This window comes from Patiria miniata, unplaced genomic scaffold (assembly GCF_015706575.1).
Source record: "Patiria miniata isolate m_02_andy unplaced genomic scaffold, ASM1570657v1 HiC_scaffold_24, whole genome shotgun sequence".
Taxonomy (NCBI): Eukaryota; Metazoa; Echinodermata; class Asteroidea; order Valvatida; family Asterinidae; genus Patiria; species Patiria miniata.
This window is the reverse complement of record NW_024037063.1, coordinates 15,803,632-15,819,628: the sequence shown is the minus strand read 5'-3', so window position 1 is coordinate 15,819,628 and position 15,997 is coordinate 15,803,632. Positions and strand designations below refer to the sequence as shown.

At 38.3% G+C, this 15,997-nt stretch overlaps 1 protein-coding gene across 3 annotated transcripts in view; it reads right to left on the bottom strand.

Moving 5' to 3' along the window:
- Positions 1–12,081, bottom strand: part of LOC119732171 (guanine nucleotide-binding protein G(s) subunit alpha-like) — a 62,754-nt gene extending 50,673 nt beyond the window's left edge. Inside the window, exons 1-2 of one of the 3 annotated variants that reach the window (XM_038205586.1) lie at positions 11,742–12,081; positions 8,496–8,854 (exon numbers count right to left, since the gene is read on the bottom strand). In XM_038205586.1, coding sequence (XP_038061514.1) covers positions 8,496–8,616 — 121 coding nt within the window. In that variant the 5' untranslated portion in view covers positions 8,617–8,854; positions 11,742–12,081. The remainder of the gene's footprint in view (positions 1–8,495; positions 8,855–11,741) is intronic. The other 2 variants (XM_038205587.1, XM_038205585.1) reach the window with 2 other exon arrangements.
- Between the last annotated feature and the right edge of the window lie 3,916 nt (positions 12,082–15,997).

The following is a 15,997-nucleotide window of genomic DNA, read 5'->3' as shown; positions in this document are numbered from 1 at the left end:
TTGTATGTAACTGAGGAGCCATCCCCTTTAAATCCGCCACACCTAACTTATTTGAGTGTTATTTGGAGTTTTATCTTGGTTCAATTCAATTTAATTCAAAGGCAACATTTATTTCCGTACTTTCCACAAATAAGTCAAACTAAGTTTTCAAATAAAAAGAAGGTAATTGTATAGATTAAATAAATAATAATACAACAATGTAGTATACAACGAGTAAATATATTAAATTAGGGTGATACCTATTTCTTTCTGTTATAATAACAAGTTGTTTTAAATTCATTTGTTTTACTGGCTTAAATAAATTTGTTCTCCATTGCATGGTTTGTTAGTTGCACATTTTGCCTGACATTATAGTTGTCATTTGATTATTTTTATTGTGTATTTCGGGTGCGACTATAATTAATCTGTTGCTTATCATTCTTCTGGTTTACAATTCGTTACTGTTCACTTTCTTGTGTTTTTTTTTTTTTTTCATTATTATTTAATCAGCTGATTCATTTTTTTTAATTTATATTTTTGGTTTGTTTACGATTTTACAATATTGATGCTTAGATTTGATTGTTGACTAGTTCTTTGATTCTACATTTAACGCATTTTCTATTTTCTCTAACCCTCACATTTCCATTCATCCTAAGTTCTCCAATTGTTTTTGTCCAATTGTTAGTCTGTTTCTGTAACTGTTGAGTTGAGTGGACATTTCGGTTTTGTTTTGTCAAGGCATCTCCATATTAACCCCGACTTCGGAAGATGCCTGTATAATTGCCTATGTTTTTATTACATAATAAAGCTAAATGTTTGATCTCATTAATAATATTATTTATTAAATGGCATTGTTTTGTTCTATTATAAAAGTGGTGGCATTATGGAAATAATTGTTGATTGAATTGAAATTAAATAGCATTTTAAAGTCTTGGTAATGTAGAACTTTGTGATTCATTTAATTAACATAATGTCAAACCTATATAAGAATTATGAAAAACAGTCACAGATTCGGTGAAAACGAATCAAACGACTTGTGAAACGATAAAATGCTTATATGGACATGCCTTGACAAAACAAAACCGAAATGTCAACTCAACAGTTACAGAAACAAACTAACAATCGGACAAACACAAATGGAGAACATGAGGGCTAGAAAATGCCATAAGAATCAAAGAACTAGTCAAAAATCAAAGCTAAGCATCAATATTGAAGTAAATCGTAAACAAACAAAACAATATAAATAAACAGATGAATCAGCTGATTAGATAATCATAAAAAAAAGAAAGAAAGTGAACAGTAACGAATTGTTACTTTTCAAACGGCAACTATAATGTCAGGCAAAATGTGCAACTAACAAACCATGCAATGGAGAAAAAATATATTTAAGCCAGTAAAACAAATATATTTAAAACAACTTGTTATAGGTTATAACCGAAAGAAATAGGTGTCAAGATAAAACTCCAAATAACCACTCAAATAAGTTAGGGGTGGCGGATTTAAAGGGGATGGCTCCTCAGTTACATACCAAGAGCTTCTGGAGCAAGAGATAATATTGCAGATTGACATTTTTAAAGATGGCGGACAGCATTCATCTTCAAATTGAAGATCATGGTAGTCCCTGAAAAGTCAAAAGAACCATTCTCATGGATTGTAATGCCAGAATTAATTGAAAATAACATCTTAAATGTCTGTTTTGCTCCTCTGGTTCCAGAGATAACACTTTGGCGTTTTTCAAGATGGCTACCAGTCACCATATTGAATTTTGAGGTCACAATGGTCCCGAAACGTAATGAATACAATTTTAGCAGATTTGTCATGCCAGAAATAGTGGGAATCGACACCTCATTTATCAATATGGCTGATCTGGTTCCCCAGATATCACTTTTTATGTATTTCAATATGGCGTCGGCGGCCATTTTGAAATATAGCAGGTGAAATAGCAGTCATGGTAGTCCCTGAAAAGTCAAAAGAACCATTCTCATGGATTGTAATGCCAGAATTAATTGAAAATAACATCTTAAATGTCTGTTTTGCTCTTCTGGTTCCAGAGATATATCACTTTTTATGTTTTTCAATATGGCGTCGGCGGCCATTTTGAAAAAAAAGTGCTATGGGTGCAGACCAGTAAATCGGTCCGAAATTGCCTATATGCCGGCCAAATCACGATTTGCATGCCCTCAAAATCTTTAGTATTTGAGCATGCTGTGGGTCATGAACTTGAGGGTTTGTAAAAAAATATGGGTGGAAGCCGTGCACAGGACTGGGCGCTTGCAGTTCTTTGTAATTTGGATGTAATTTGGACCCTAAAAGCGCTCTATTTTGCAATGGAATGTAGGCATCGTTTTTTCAAAATGGCGATGGGCTTCAGGACTATTTTCAGGGGTGATCATCTTCAGATGGAAATTTCTCCTAAAAGTCATCAGTTGACCCCCCGAAAATTGAAAAGAAAATGAAAGATGATGAAATAAGCTTTAATTTGATGTGTGTCTCGAACACCTTGGAGAGTTGTGAGTATTTTTCCCGAATTTTTGAAGTGGGAGCATTTACCATTGGGGTCTATGGAAGATAGGCCTTTCTTTTGTTTGTAAACATTGGTGCCATTTTGTATGGGCTGCCGTAAGCGCATAAATTGAAGCCGTGGTTGGCAACATATTTTTCCAAACAAGTCCTCATAACGCCATCAACACATGGTAAAAAGGCATATGTGGGAATTATTTTGTAGCTTTGTTGAAAATGTTGTATTTTCAAGTATCAAATAATATTTTGGTGATCTGTAATAACTCCTCTTCATTTCTGCAGTGTTGGACCTTCCATAGTTTTGCAGGCCGTGGTTGGCAAAAACGCAGTTTGCCAACCAAGCGCAGAAAGGTCTATAAAAAAAGTTTGTGTGACAGGTAATTCTGTCCCCCCTGGTAAATGTGTCCCCCCGGACACATTTACCGGCTCGTGACCCGGTAAATGTGTCCGGGGGGACACTTTTACCTGGGTAAATTTGTCCCCCTCCCGGTAAAAATGTCCCCCTGCCCGACGGTGAAAGTGTCCCCCTGGTAAATGTGTCCCCATGCAGTATGTACTGAGAGCAGCAGCGTGTCGAACGCGCCAGTACAGCTGCAAGATTTGAGGCAGTGATTATAACATGTGTACATATGCGTCTCCCTCTACAATGGAAATTCGTCCAATAGGAAATTTCGTTACGCGCTATGATGGGAACACAGACCAATCCAAGGAGACGTTGTATCATACTATCAATGAGACGAGGGCCATCGCCATGCATCGCCGCTGTGTTGAACTATCGCGGTAGAATCGCGATAGACTTCACCGTACTCCGAATCGAAACATTGTGTTCACGTATCATCTAATAGACTAAATTAAAGGGAATATACAACATTTGCAAACATCGAAAATAAAACTACCAAGTTTTTGCGAAATACCTTAATAGGATGTTGGTAAATGACAGTCTAAAGCATCCTGTAAAATTATGGCACCTGGTATACTGTCATTTTCAAGAAAAGTGGTATTTTTGTATCAATTTCCAACGCTGATCGGCCGATCAGCGTTGGAAACAACTGGCTTTTTTTCAAATACTGGCCCCAATTGACCATTGCACTTGTTTGCAATCGATTACAAACCTATGAACGGGTACGAGCCAGCTAGACTGGTTCCCTGACCTTACAATTCCCCAATGTATGTAAACTGCTCTGTTTCTTCTTATATGGAGTCAGGGGACCAGACTACAGGAAAATGATCGTTTTTCTTGGTTTTTATAGCATTTTCGAACCCAAAACCTCCAAAAAGTCAGTGTAACTATATTTGCTTTATATTTCCAACCCCCCCAATTCCATCCATTTCTGAAAATTACAGCAAAAGCAAATGATGTATATTCCCTTTAAATATTTTTTATATTCATGAAGGGCAGACTAAAAGTCCAAAATGTATACCTTGTAGAGTGAATTCATCAAAACAATAACCTTCCGGGTTTCAAAAAGAGGGGGACAAAAAACCTGGGGGACAGAATTACCTGGAGGGGGACAGAATTACCTGGAGGGGGACAGAATTACCTGGAGGGGGACAGAATTAACGGGCCAGGGAGGACACTTTTACCTAGGTAATTCTGTCCCCCCGGACACTTTTACCAGGGGACAGAATTACCTTCCACACCGTCACTTTTGGGAGGTGTATAAGAGCTATTTTTTCTTCAAATTGGTCCTATTTGTCAAATCCATTGAGAAAAAAAGGTATCCGCAACATGGTCACGGATTCCAGGAAAATGACTCTACTAGTCGGGAGTTGCAACGTGTTACACGTCGTAACTCGAGTTGCGACGCGTCGCAGCGCTTCGTGAAATCAATGCCGATCGATACCCCATACCAACTTGTATGGTGTTCTACAACGGACAGGCAAACATCGTGTGCGTGAGCTTAAAGCTATAGTCCATCATTTGTAATTTGTGCATTTTGTTTGTTTGAAGCAACAAAAGAGTTCAAAATCTAATAAAGGATACTAAGCAACTAACCTGATAAAGTTTCAGCTAAGCTTCAGCTGTACATTCCGAGAAAAACAGCATTCTAAGATCTCAATTTCAAATCAAAAGTTACTGAATCATGTTTTGAATTGAAGCTATACGCGACGTCGCGCACTGATCCGACGAATTATAACAACCGCGCGCGCGTGTGCGTCGTTCCAACACTTGCGCGCGCTGCGCTGAATAACAAAACGAACTACTAATTTAAATTTTCCTACGGTGCTTCTTAAGAATCACCGTTGGAAATGCCTTCTTTCGTTGATTACTTCAAAATGACAGCTTCCCAGAAAGAATAATTTCACAGGGAGTTTAGTTCCCTTACTATCTTTCAACTAAGTTTGTTTTTCAACAATAATTACGCCAGTTACTTTTCGGATGGCTGCAAATGATGGACTATAGCTTTAAAGGTATAGTCCATCATTTGTAATTTGTGCATTTTGTTCGTTTGAAGCAACAAAAGTACTCAAGATCTAAAGAAGGGTGCTAAACAACTAACCTGATGCAGTTTCAGCTCAGCTTCAGCTGTATATTTCGAGAAAAACAGCATTCTAAGATCTCAATTTCAAATCAAAAGTTGCTGAATCATGTTTTGAATTGTTTTGAATTGCAACTATACGCGACGTCGCGCACTGATCCGACGAATTATAACAACCGCGCGCGCGTGTGCGTCGTTCGAATACTTGTGCGCGCTTCGCTGAATAACAAAACGAACTACTAATTTAAATTTTTCTACGGTGCTTCTTAAGAATCACCGTTGGAAATGCCTTCTTTCGTTGATTACTTCAAAATGACAGCTTCCCAGAAAGAATAATTTCACAGGGAGTTTAGTCCCCTTACTATCTTTCAACCAAGTTAGTTTTTCAACAATAATTACGCCAGTTACTTTTCGGATGGCTGCAAATGATGGACTCTACCTTTAAACAGGGTGTGTGGTAGCCCAGGTTGGACGACGTCTTTATTGCATTACGACTGACGTCCAGAGGGCTTTGTTTCAAGAATTTCGTCTGTCTACAATCGACTCCATGGGAAGTGCGATGTGTTTGGTGCTCCTACCGTAAATTGCTTTCGTGCAGATATTGACAAAATGTCTTTTAACTTTCATTGGTTTTAATTGATTAGTCGTGCTTTTATCCCATAGTATTATACCATTATTGTTGAACCATTTTAACCTCAATCACCTTCTTGTCTGTTTGTCTTTCGAGCTGTGGTTTGTTTGTCGGGAGGGCAAAGCCTATCTGTCCGTCTCTTGGGTTGCTTGTCTGTGGGGAGGGGGGGGGCCTCATGGTAAACTGTTCATTGCGTTCGTCGGATAGTTACAGATGTTTTGTAACTTGCAACTGATTGATTTTAGATTATTCTTTTGCTTTTGTCCCCTGTTTTTATTCCATTGGTGTTTGACTGTTTGTATCCTCCAATTTTATGTTTATTTTGTTCGGGTATTTTTCCTGTCGGTTGGTTTATCGAGTTGTCGTTGGTATGTCGGGTTGCCCAGCATGCGCGTGGTTGTCTTTTTTTTTTGGGGGGGGAGGGGTTAAATGTGTTTTGTTTTGTGTGTGACTCAGCTTGTTTTTGTTTTTGTTTTGTTTGCTTTTTGTTTGTTTGTTGAGTTTTTGGATATGTCTGTTCATGTATTACATTTCCGACAACGGCATTTACATCTAGGCCTATGTATTTACGTTTTAGTTTTGATGAATTTTAAGAATTGTAAGGATTTTAGAATTGTATAATATTTTATAAATTACTATAATGTTAATATGATACCTGCAAGAGGTGGTTAACTGCTGTTGGTCTCGTTAAATAAATAAATAAGATAAATAAGAAAGATCCAGCCATACCGGAAATCCGAGTCCGTACATGCACAAAATGATATGGACACGCGTTGCGTGTAATCTGGACAACATACAGGGAGTCAAGTTGGCGTAGCGTGACCCGGGTTCGAATCCTGCCTGGGCTAATATGTGGATTGGGTTTTCAGTCCCTAACTGATTCCGTGGGTTCTCCTCAGAATATTCCTCTGGGCTTTTCCTCCCACCTCCAAGACTGTAATTTCTTCTCATTGTCTTCTCTCTACAGGTCTCTTCAGCAGGCTTGCGAGCTACAGTGCCTAGGGCACTTGTGAGGAATCATTACCAGAGAGAAAAAAATAATAATAACTAGAGGTATAAGGCGTTTGTTAAGTTACAAACGCAGAGTGGTCGGGCCGGCAACTATTTCATTAGACACAGCCCAGTTAAGTTATGAATAATTTAATGTCGGAACAAAGGATCACGAAAATTTAGCCTTTCCAGTACAACCAATGATTTTGTTTGACACAAAAGTGTATCACATTTCAGTATACTTTATGTACGCTGAAAAAGTGCCTGTGTTGATTTTATCCAAGAAAGGGTGAAAACTGCAACTACCCAAAATTGGGTTGTTCGATAACCACTTGTTTGGGTTAGAATTTGTGCTAAATTCAATCAATTAATTTTGGTCTTGAATGACCATAAGTTTTGGTTGAATTGAGCAGAAATTCTAATCCAGACCATTGGTCATATTACAACCCGATTTCGGTAAGTTGCAGTTTTCACCCTTTCTTGGGTAAAATTAACCCAGGGAATTTTTCAGTGTACACGTACAAGTTATTTCTGGTTTGATAACGTCATCAGTCCAAAAAGGGAAAGTGAATGCTGATTTAGTTCGGAGAGGACACATGCTCATTATGAAGTTACAATTATAATTGTAAGTACTAATAACACCTAACCTCCGGTTTGATGACGTCACAGCATTAAATATCCGAAGGTCAACATTGTAACGGATATCATTATTTGAGTCATGACAGGGATCAAATGATAGAATTAAAAACAAGTCAGGTGTGTTGACAAACACAAATGCCCCGCAACCGTGACTGTTCCCATAACACCACTCTTTTAACATCAAATTACATGTACATGTACTTGGCTCAAATGGAATGTTCATTGACATCATTAGTGTTTTCTGTAGGTTTTATATGAATTAATCCCTATGATCTCAGAGTAAATACAAGATTTCTATTGTTTTAGACACTGTGACCTTGACCCTCGACATTTCGGCCCCAAATACAATAGGCTTCTTAGGATTGCCAAGAACAATCCACAAACCAAATTTGAAGTTTACATGTAAAGTATTTCTCAAGTTATCGCTCTGACAAAATTTCGTTTGTTTTAGCCGCTGTGACCTTGACCCTTGACCTTTCGGCCCCAAGGCAATAGACTTCTTAGGATTGCCAAGAACAATCCACAAACCAAATTTGAAGTTCATATGTTAAGTTTTTCTCAAGTTATTGCGCTGACAAGATTTGTCCGGACACACCCACCCACCCACCTACCAACCACGGAAGGACAAGGCGGAAACAGTATGCCCCTTCATTTTGAAATTTCTCCCTACAGTAACTTCCGGTCTGATGACGTCATAATTTTGAAACCTTGCAAGCTTATATGTAGTTGATAAAAAATAACAAGGGGCGATTTCGTTAAAATTTGGGCGGATGCTTTTTAAATTAAAAAAAGGTAAAACCTATTTGATGTACCGCTAGAGGGCGCCCTTTCAAATGATGACGTCAAAATGCTGGTTTTGTTTGTGTCCTTTATGCCGGTCTAAACACTTCCATAATTTAATTGGCTATAATATTAAAGAGCTTCCGCTTTTGAGTTATACTCAATTTTTATTTCACTTCCGGTAACGGAAGTGAAGGTCAAGCGGTTTTGTGCCCGGGAATAAGAATTGTTGCCCGAGGCATCATTTACAACCTCACGCAAAGACGTCATGATGACGTCAGATTTTTTAACATCTTCGGACGGGGGTTCAAGTTCATACCAGGTTTTATCATAATCCCGTAAATTGTTTGGAAGAAATTCGGTTCGTTTCGATTTTGAGGCTTCTGTCTGTATTTTAAATTTACCTAACTTTGACCTTCTGGTTGACCCGGAAGTAAATGTCAAGCTAGTTATAGGTGAGTTATAAGTCCACTTACCAACCAGCAGTAGTTTCATGGTGTTTTTCACGTAATCATTGTATTTTTTCCTCTCATCCTTGAGGTATCTGTCAATCTGTTTACTTCGTTCTTTTAGTGTAACCATTTCTGATTCCGCCATGCTATATCCAACAAACTGTATTGTTTTGCAAAAAAAACAAATTGTGGTTTTAATGCAACCACCGTATCAATGATAGTTCAGTTATCTCGTGCTGGCGACATTTCCGATGTAGGTCATTAAAGCAGTCCGATGACAATACGGCGAGGTACAGGAGTTGTGAACAACAGCTTCTGATAAAAAAGCTCCATCTTCATTCTCGTCATCATGCTTATTTGAAACAATCCAGGTATCACAAGGCCTGCAAATAAAGAGGGAAACACTGGTTCAATAGCCTGATATAAATGTAGTCGAAATGACGTATCTATGATACGGTCGGTGTCCGCGTTTGATACCTTATTGCATCGGCCTAAATGAACTTACTCCAACATTGTCAGTATCTTTCAACCGATCCAGTCTCAGAAAAAGTTGAAGAAAACGCAGAACTACCTACTTTATCGGCCTTCAAAACGAAGTCAGCAGGTTGAATCAGAACGGTGCAAATCTGAATAATACTGCACCTTAATGCAATCTATTGGCGTTTTTTAAAACTGAAATTGAGAATTGAGCGTAACGATGTTCGTTGACAACATTAAATCATCGTTCCAGGGAATTTGTGTGATACACTCAACCATAAGTCTCCCCTTCCAATACTTTCTTTTTCTTATTCAAAAACTACTGGGCACATCTTGCTCAAATTACAACTGATCAGTGCAGAAATTCCTTAGCAATCCAGCCATACTCTTTATTTGGCCCAAATTGGTAATAATGTGTACGAATTTATGCAATTTATGACAAATGATACCGAAAAAAGTTGAACTTTTGTATACGTGCGTGTTGCGGTTCACACTCACCTTGCAAGTGTACGAAAGTGCACCATTTTGTTCGGAGCCACTTGTCATAAATTGCATCATTTTGCACACACATCACAGTTTGCAGTCAAACAAAGAGTATGGCTGGATTGCTAAGGAATTTTCCGCACTGATCAGTCGTTATTTGAGCAAGATGTGCCCAGTAGTTTTTGAGTTAGACCAAAAAGTATTAAGGGAGGACTTTCTTTTTTGGTTGAGTGTATAACAGTCATATAGTTGCTAAGGCAAAGCGTCTGCCTTTATTAAGGAAAGCTAATCCGATTACGTACTTAGACGCTATAGCAGAGCAGTGAATTCATGCACCAAAAAAGGCCGTTTGAACGTTGTTTCTCAGAAAATATGCTCAGCGGCGTGATTGAAATGTTATATTACAACGGAAAAAGAAATTCTCAACTTCATATCAGGGAAAAAAATCGCCGTTATCGATGCCGAAACTTCAATACTGCACCCGATTTCACGAAGCGCTGCGACGCGTCGCAACTCGAGTTACGACGTGTAACACGTCGCAACTCGCGACGCGTCGTATCATCCATTTCACGAAAGTTGCAATGTGTTGAACGCGTCGTAAGTTCCTTGACAACGGCTTAAAACACGTCGCAAGTTACGACGTGTCTAGTGGTCATCGCAAAATAAGATGAGTCCCTTTCTTAGCCAGTTTAATGCCATAAACATTACATAAACGAGATTATAATACCGAGGCAATGTGTGTAAAGTTGTAAATAGAAAATTCATTGAATAATTATGAATTAGACTGGAATATTGCAGTTGAAATTTCAAAGTAGCTTTACAGTCCACTGAGAGCTTGTTTTCCTTCAAAATTGCGTCGCACGGCCGCTATTTTGTTTTACGTTTTAACAAATTTCGAGCTGAGATCCAGCGACTCTTTGTTGAATATCAGACGACTATTTACTGTACGCTGACTAAATACATAAAACAGTCACCGAGTTGTGCTATAAATACACATACGATGCGTCGCACTTACGACGTGTTTTGTAAAATGGATCGCAGGACGCGACGCAGCTGCGACGCATCGTAGGGATACGATGCGTCGCAGCACTGCGATGCATTGTAAGTGACGAAGAGTTTGATGAAATCGGGTGCAGTCTTGGTCTTGAGGTTCCCTGTGTACGAGTACTGTAGACATTGGAAACCAGGCTAGACATTTGAACAAAAAATAAGGAATTTTATGATTTTGGGGGCTTAAAAGATTTTATAACATCTTTATGTGAGCATAGGCCCTATACGTGTTTATAATGTATATCGTGTAATTATAGGTGATTAAATTTAGCAGTTTTTTGTTAAAATCTTATCAGATTTTTGAAGTGTATCTAGCAGAATTTTGCCATGACGTTACGTTCGCCACGGTGATTATTGATCTGGTTACAGCGATAAAACTAATTGTGCGAGTGAAGCAGATGACAGTTTACCAGGGTGCGTTGTACCGTCCCACCCCAAAACAACCTAAAGCGCAAAAAACACTTTATAGAATGAAGCACTTTATAGTTGACTTCATATATTCAATGTTGGGTGGTGCCCTTCCCCACCTTTTTACCTGCGGGTAGTGCAGCTCAACAAAATAAGCATCATGTCTCTCATCCGTTAGTCCGTACAATTGTTAGTTAGTCCGTTATTTACTCTGAGTAACAAACGTTGACATTGTCTACTGCTCCTACATATTTTGACCGATTTCAACCAAACTGTCGTCAAAAGTATCAGCCCCAACATGTCACATGACCAAACTGGGGTTAAAGGTCATTGGTGTGCCAAGGTCAAAATAAGGTCAAATTTTAAATAAGCTCAATTAAAGTAGCACTGTCAAAAAATGGCTTTGGTCAAACATTAAAAAATGTCCATTGCGACCTTTTCGTCTGACCTACAGCTATAAGGTCAAAATAAGGCGAACACAATTTCGTCTTGTAAACACTGTATACTTGGTGTTGTCCAGAGTGATTTCGAGGAAAATAATCACTCGTGTGGGACTCGAACCCACGACCTCCTGCTTGGCTAGTATTACCGCTCGACCACCGAGCTTGCTGGGTCGACTGGCTGGTTCGAATACGATTTAGCAGCGGGTACCGCACCAGCTATTCATAAGATAGATGCATCATGACTAGGCCTGTATTTATATTGAATATTGAACTTAAACCACCTCGACGCAAATTCCATATCAATGACATTATCATCGTGTTATGCAAGTATATTATCCAAAGTCAGTTCGCTATACAAAATGACGATCTGTATGGTTTGACAAATAGCCTACTGGGATGGAACTCTTACCTAGTCCTGACTGACGAGGTCGCGATACTCCATTGGGTTGTGTTGATTAGAAGAATACACGCACAATGACTCCTATACCAGTAATGTGTCCGAAAGTAAAACTCAACGTCAACCGATACAGACGGCGTGAAACCCCGACAATACGATGTAGACCTACTTCCTCCTTCCTTCTACATACATGTCCATTCGCAAACGACGATTGCTTTTGAAGTATAAGTTCACGAACTGTCTATGACAAAACGAATTACAAATTGAACTCGAAAGAGGTTCGGCATGCACAACTGCGCTACACGTTCATTCTACTATGTCAGTTCATGCTCTACTGGTTTTCAAAGTTCAGGTTCTATTTTAAGATTCTTATCGCTTTCGTTGCCTTTGTTATTATACGTGTGGCGGTCATAAATTGTTATACGGATTGATACTATAGATATGCAAATAATCTATAATCCCTGTTGGCTTAGAGCTATTTTAAGACAACCTTTGGACCGTAAATGACTGACTGCAAACCAGTTTAACAAGCGTTATTGCATGTATTGTGAAGGTAAACCAAATCCACTGTTGTAGGCCTACTTCTCACTAAATGGTGATGGCATTTTTTTTTTAAGTTGTGACAGGAGCTTCTACATGTGGTCGGTCGGCTGGGTCTGTCTACGTCTGTCTCCGAAAATTGACCAAATGCCACGCCGTCGTCATTACACGCACCAAAACGGGCTTTGTTTGATCGATGCTCATACCAAATTTTAATTTGAAGAAAAAAAAACAAACAAACAGAAAGAAAAGAAAAGAAATAAAATACCTCACACAAAAAAGAAGTTTGTAACGGTTTGTAAGTTGTTTATGAACATTTTGTAAATGGAGGCAAGATAATGTGCAGTAATGTTATGGTCACGTGGTAAATAGCGCGCTATTTGTATGGGAAACTTTTATAGGGGCTTATTTTGGTCAATTTTCAGCGCGAGATTTTCGCGTAGGACGGCGGCGCGGCCCGGGCTTGTGTACGCACAATCATTTCATGCAAGACTTTCATGAAAGGCGGTCATTGCATAGCTTATTGTGCACTCGCGCTTATTTTTTTAACCTACGAAGGCAACAAACGTCCTTTGTCCTTAGGATTAACCTTCATTCTACCCAGACTAATTCGTGATACAAGAAAATGGTGAGTCAAAAAAAAGTGACCCCAAACCCTCAAAATTATAAAAGAATAGCTAGCACCAAAACTAACAATGACTGGAAAAAGCCAATTTCATAAGCTACTTTTAGATGAAAAAAGTACTGAAATTGGTCACCATATTAAACTCAATGACCCTAAAACCTGTCTCGTCCAAAAAACGTGATTTCAAGAATCGTCGTCACAATGTCTTTGAACATTACCAGCGATAAATTCTCAGTTGAAACGTTAAAAATTAAACAAAGTCCTTCTGAAGGCCCGTCATTTAAAAAAAGAAGGTTTTATAAATCATATTGTTCGCCTAACTAGGGTTGTTAATAAAGATATTGTGTACCACAGTTGTTGACAGTTGTTGAAACAAGTATTCTGTGTGATTTTCTTTGTTGTTCCGAACAGTCAAAACACACAATAAATTGTGGTGTTTTTTTTGACGAGACAGGTTTCAGGGTCCTTGCGTTTAAATGGTGATATTCTTTGAATGGATTGAGCAGTTTCACTAATTGTTTCATCTCAAAGTAGGTAATGAAATTGGCCTTCCAGTCATTATTATTTTTGGCGCAACCATTTTTTTTTTAAATATGAAATATATTTTTGGGTGTTTGGGTTCCGCTTTTAATGTTTTCACTCACCCTGTAGATAACTCTATGGCATGTGTTCAGCCATAGGATACGCGGACCATTCGGAAACGCGGACAGCTGGATATAGTGTACCGTACATTATCTCTGAATCGCTGCATCCTTGGTTTTTTGGGGCTATCGTGTTCGGGCAAATAAATCTTGAACATTAATAGGACTCATTACATGTTTAGCTCAGAAATATTCCAAAAGAAAACAGCTCAGTGGAAGGGATCAGAAAGATGGGGATTTGCTTCATTTCGATATAAATCTTGCAGCCATACATCACATAGAAAGAGGTAGCAATTATAAAAGGGCCCTTTCATATAGCAGACCTTTTCATTAATACCTTTGCCCTTAGAAATGAAAAGAATTTTTGAGTGGATAAAATTAAAACTGTTATTGCATAATAAATCAATAAAATTTTAATTTAACTTAAAGAGTTTCCCATTTCACAAAGACGAGAAGATTGATACTGAAATAGTTGAAAGTGATACACTGCAACGTTTAACATAACTCAAAATGGATGTAGTTAAAGGGGCACTAGCTCCTGAGATCCCTGAAAATTTTATGTTTTGGATTGTTTACTTAGCCTATTTCAAACATCTGGTTGAAAGGAAACCAACCTAATGTCTTACCGTTCCCGAGAAAAGACGGGAAAAAAAACACTTGTTTCGGTGACCAATCGCCAATGCAAAAAAAATTGGTTTCTTTAACGTCCGCAAAAGGCGAACACTTGAAGAATGAAATCGCAACTAGCACCCAAACAGCTCGAATTTATGGGGTCGCAGACCCCGAAATTCGTTCTCGCCCGCTTAATACAGGAATAACACAAAACGCCCAGTTTTGAAAGAATAGTTGTGTGGATGTTTATATCCTACTTTTAAATGTTATTTCTGATTAACACCATCTCGTTCAAAGCGCGTTTTGTAGCCCAATTGGGCTGTTCCAGGACCTAGTGTCCCTTTAAAAAAATATAACTTGGCATGTGCACAATATATAACAGCACGAATAAAATAACTTTCTGGAAAAAAATATTTTAAAATAACACGATTGCATGAATTTACCGAGCAGTCTGCTGAGTGAAGACCTACTTGTTCTGGGTTGTTTTTGCCTCTCAAATCTGTCAAGTCAATCAGCAATAATCGCTGAACTTTGGCTTGAGATGACGCATTCAAACATGAATAATTTGTTGTATGACTTTTACCAGGCTGAAAATAGATTTCGTAGAGGGAAGCGTAAAAGTAGCGCGGGCAGTATATAAAGATGTTCTTCACATCCAACATTAAAATATGAAAACCGAAAATAATTTCAACATAAAGAATTCAAGCAAAATTAAATGAAAATGTCTTTTTTTTTTAAATTATCTTGTGCTCATCATACCGGAAATTGAAGGGAAAAATAGGTGCGCTCTTTTTTAGCCACCCTCTTGCAAGACACACGGAAGCATTTCAGGTATTATAAATCAGACCTATATTGAAATTCAACGACGATTTTGCACTCGGATCGTATACGAGGGGCGAACTTTTTGCTGCGTCATGCACTAGTTTGAATTTGACGACCGTTACCGGCATTTTCCAAAACGCGGCGTGGTCTCAACTCGGCTCCGCGTGCTAACAGTGCTGTTTGGGTGTCCAACTTGAAGATTCCAGGTTAAAATTAGTCAATGTTTTTTTACAGAAGTATTAAACTGTATATCATAATTGTATGATATATGAAGCAAGTGATTTATTATTAAAAAAATATCGGAACATTAAAAGCTTTATGTGATAAAGCGAATTCGGAAACGAAGTCGAGCTTTGAAAAAGGGCCGTCAATGTCGTCATGGTTTTGTTTAGCCACGGTGGCTGCCTGACCTACAATTTAGACGTGTAGACGTCGGGGGAAATTGTCAGGTCGGGGAACCAGACTAGTGAATTGCCTTACCCATCGATCCGGATCCGCTCACTGAGCTTGGCTGGACGAGGGTTGATAGTGGCTTTGTCCCAGTTTTGGCAATCAGGTTTAGAATAACAAAGAAAATGACACAACTGTCAACAACAGTAGTACACAATATTTTTTATAAACAACCCTGCAGGCGAACAATATGATTCAGAAAATCCACTTTTTTTTTAAAGACAGGGTTCCAAAGGACTTTGTTGAATATTTTGAGCTTTTTAAACTGAGGTTTTATCGCTGGTGATGTTTGAAGACAATTGTGACGACGATTCTTGAAATCGCATTTTTTGGATTGTGTTTAAGTGGTGATATTTTTTGAACGGATTGAGCAATTGCAGTAATGTTTTCATCTAAAAGTAGCTTATGAAATTGGCTTATTATGTTTGATACATATTCTTTTAAAAATGAAATACAATTTGTTGGGTTTGAGTTCCGCTTTTTTTTTACTCATCCTGTATTTGGTTTTGAATTTTCATGTTGCCATTTTAAGAGCGTTTTGGTACCTTTTTTGGTTGTTATGCTAATACAAATGTCCA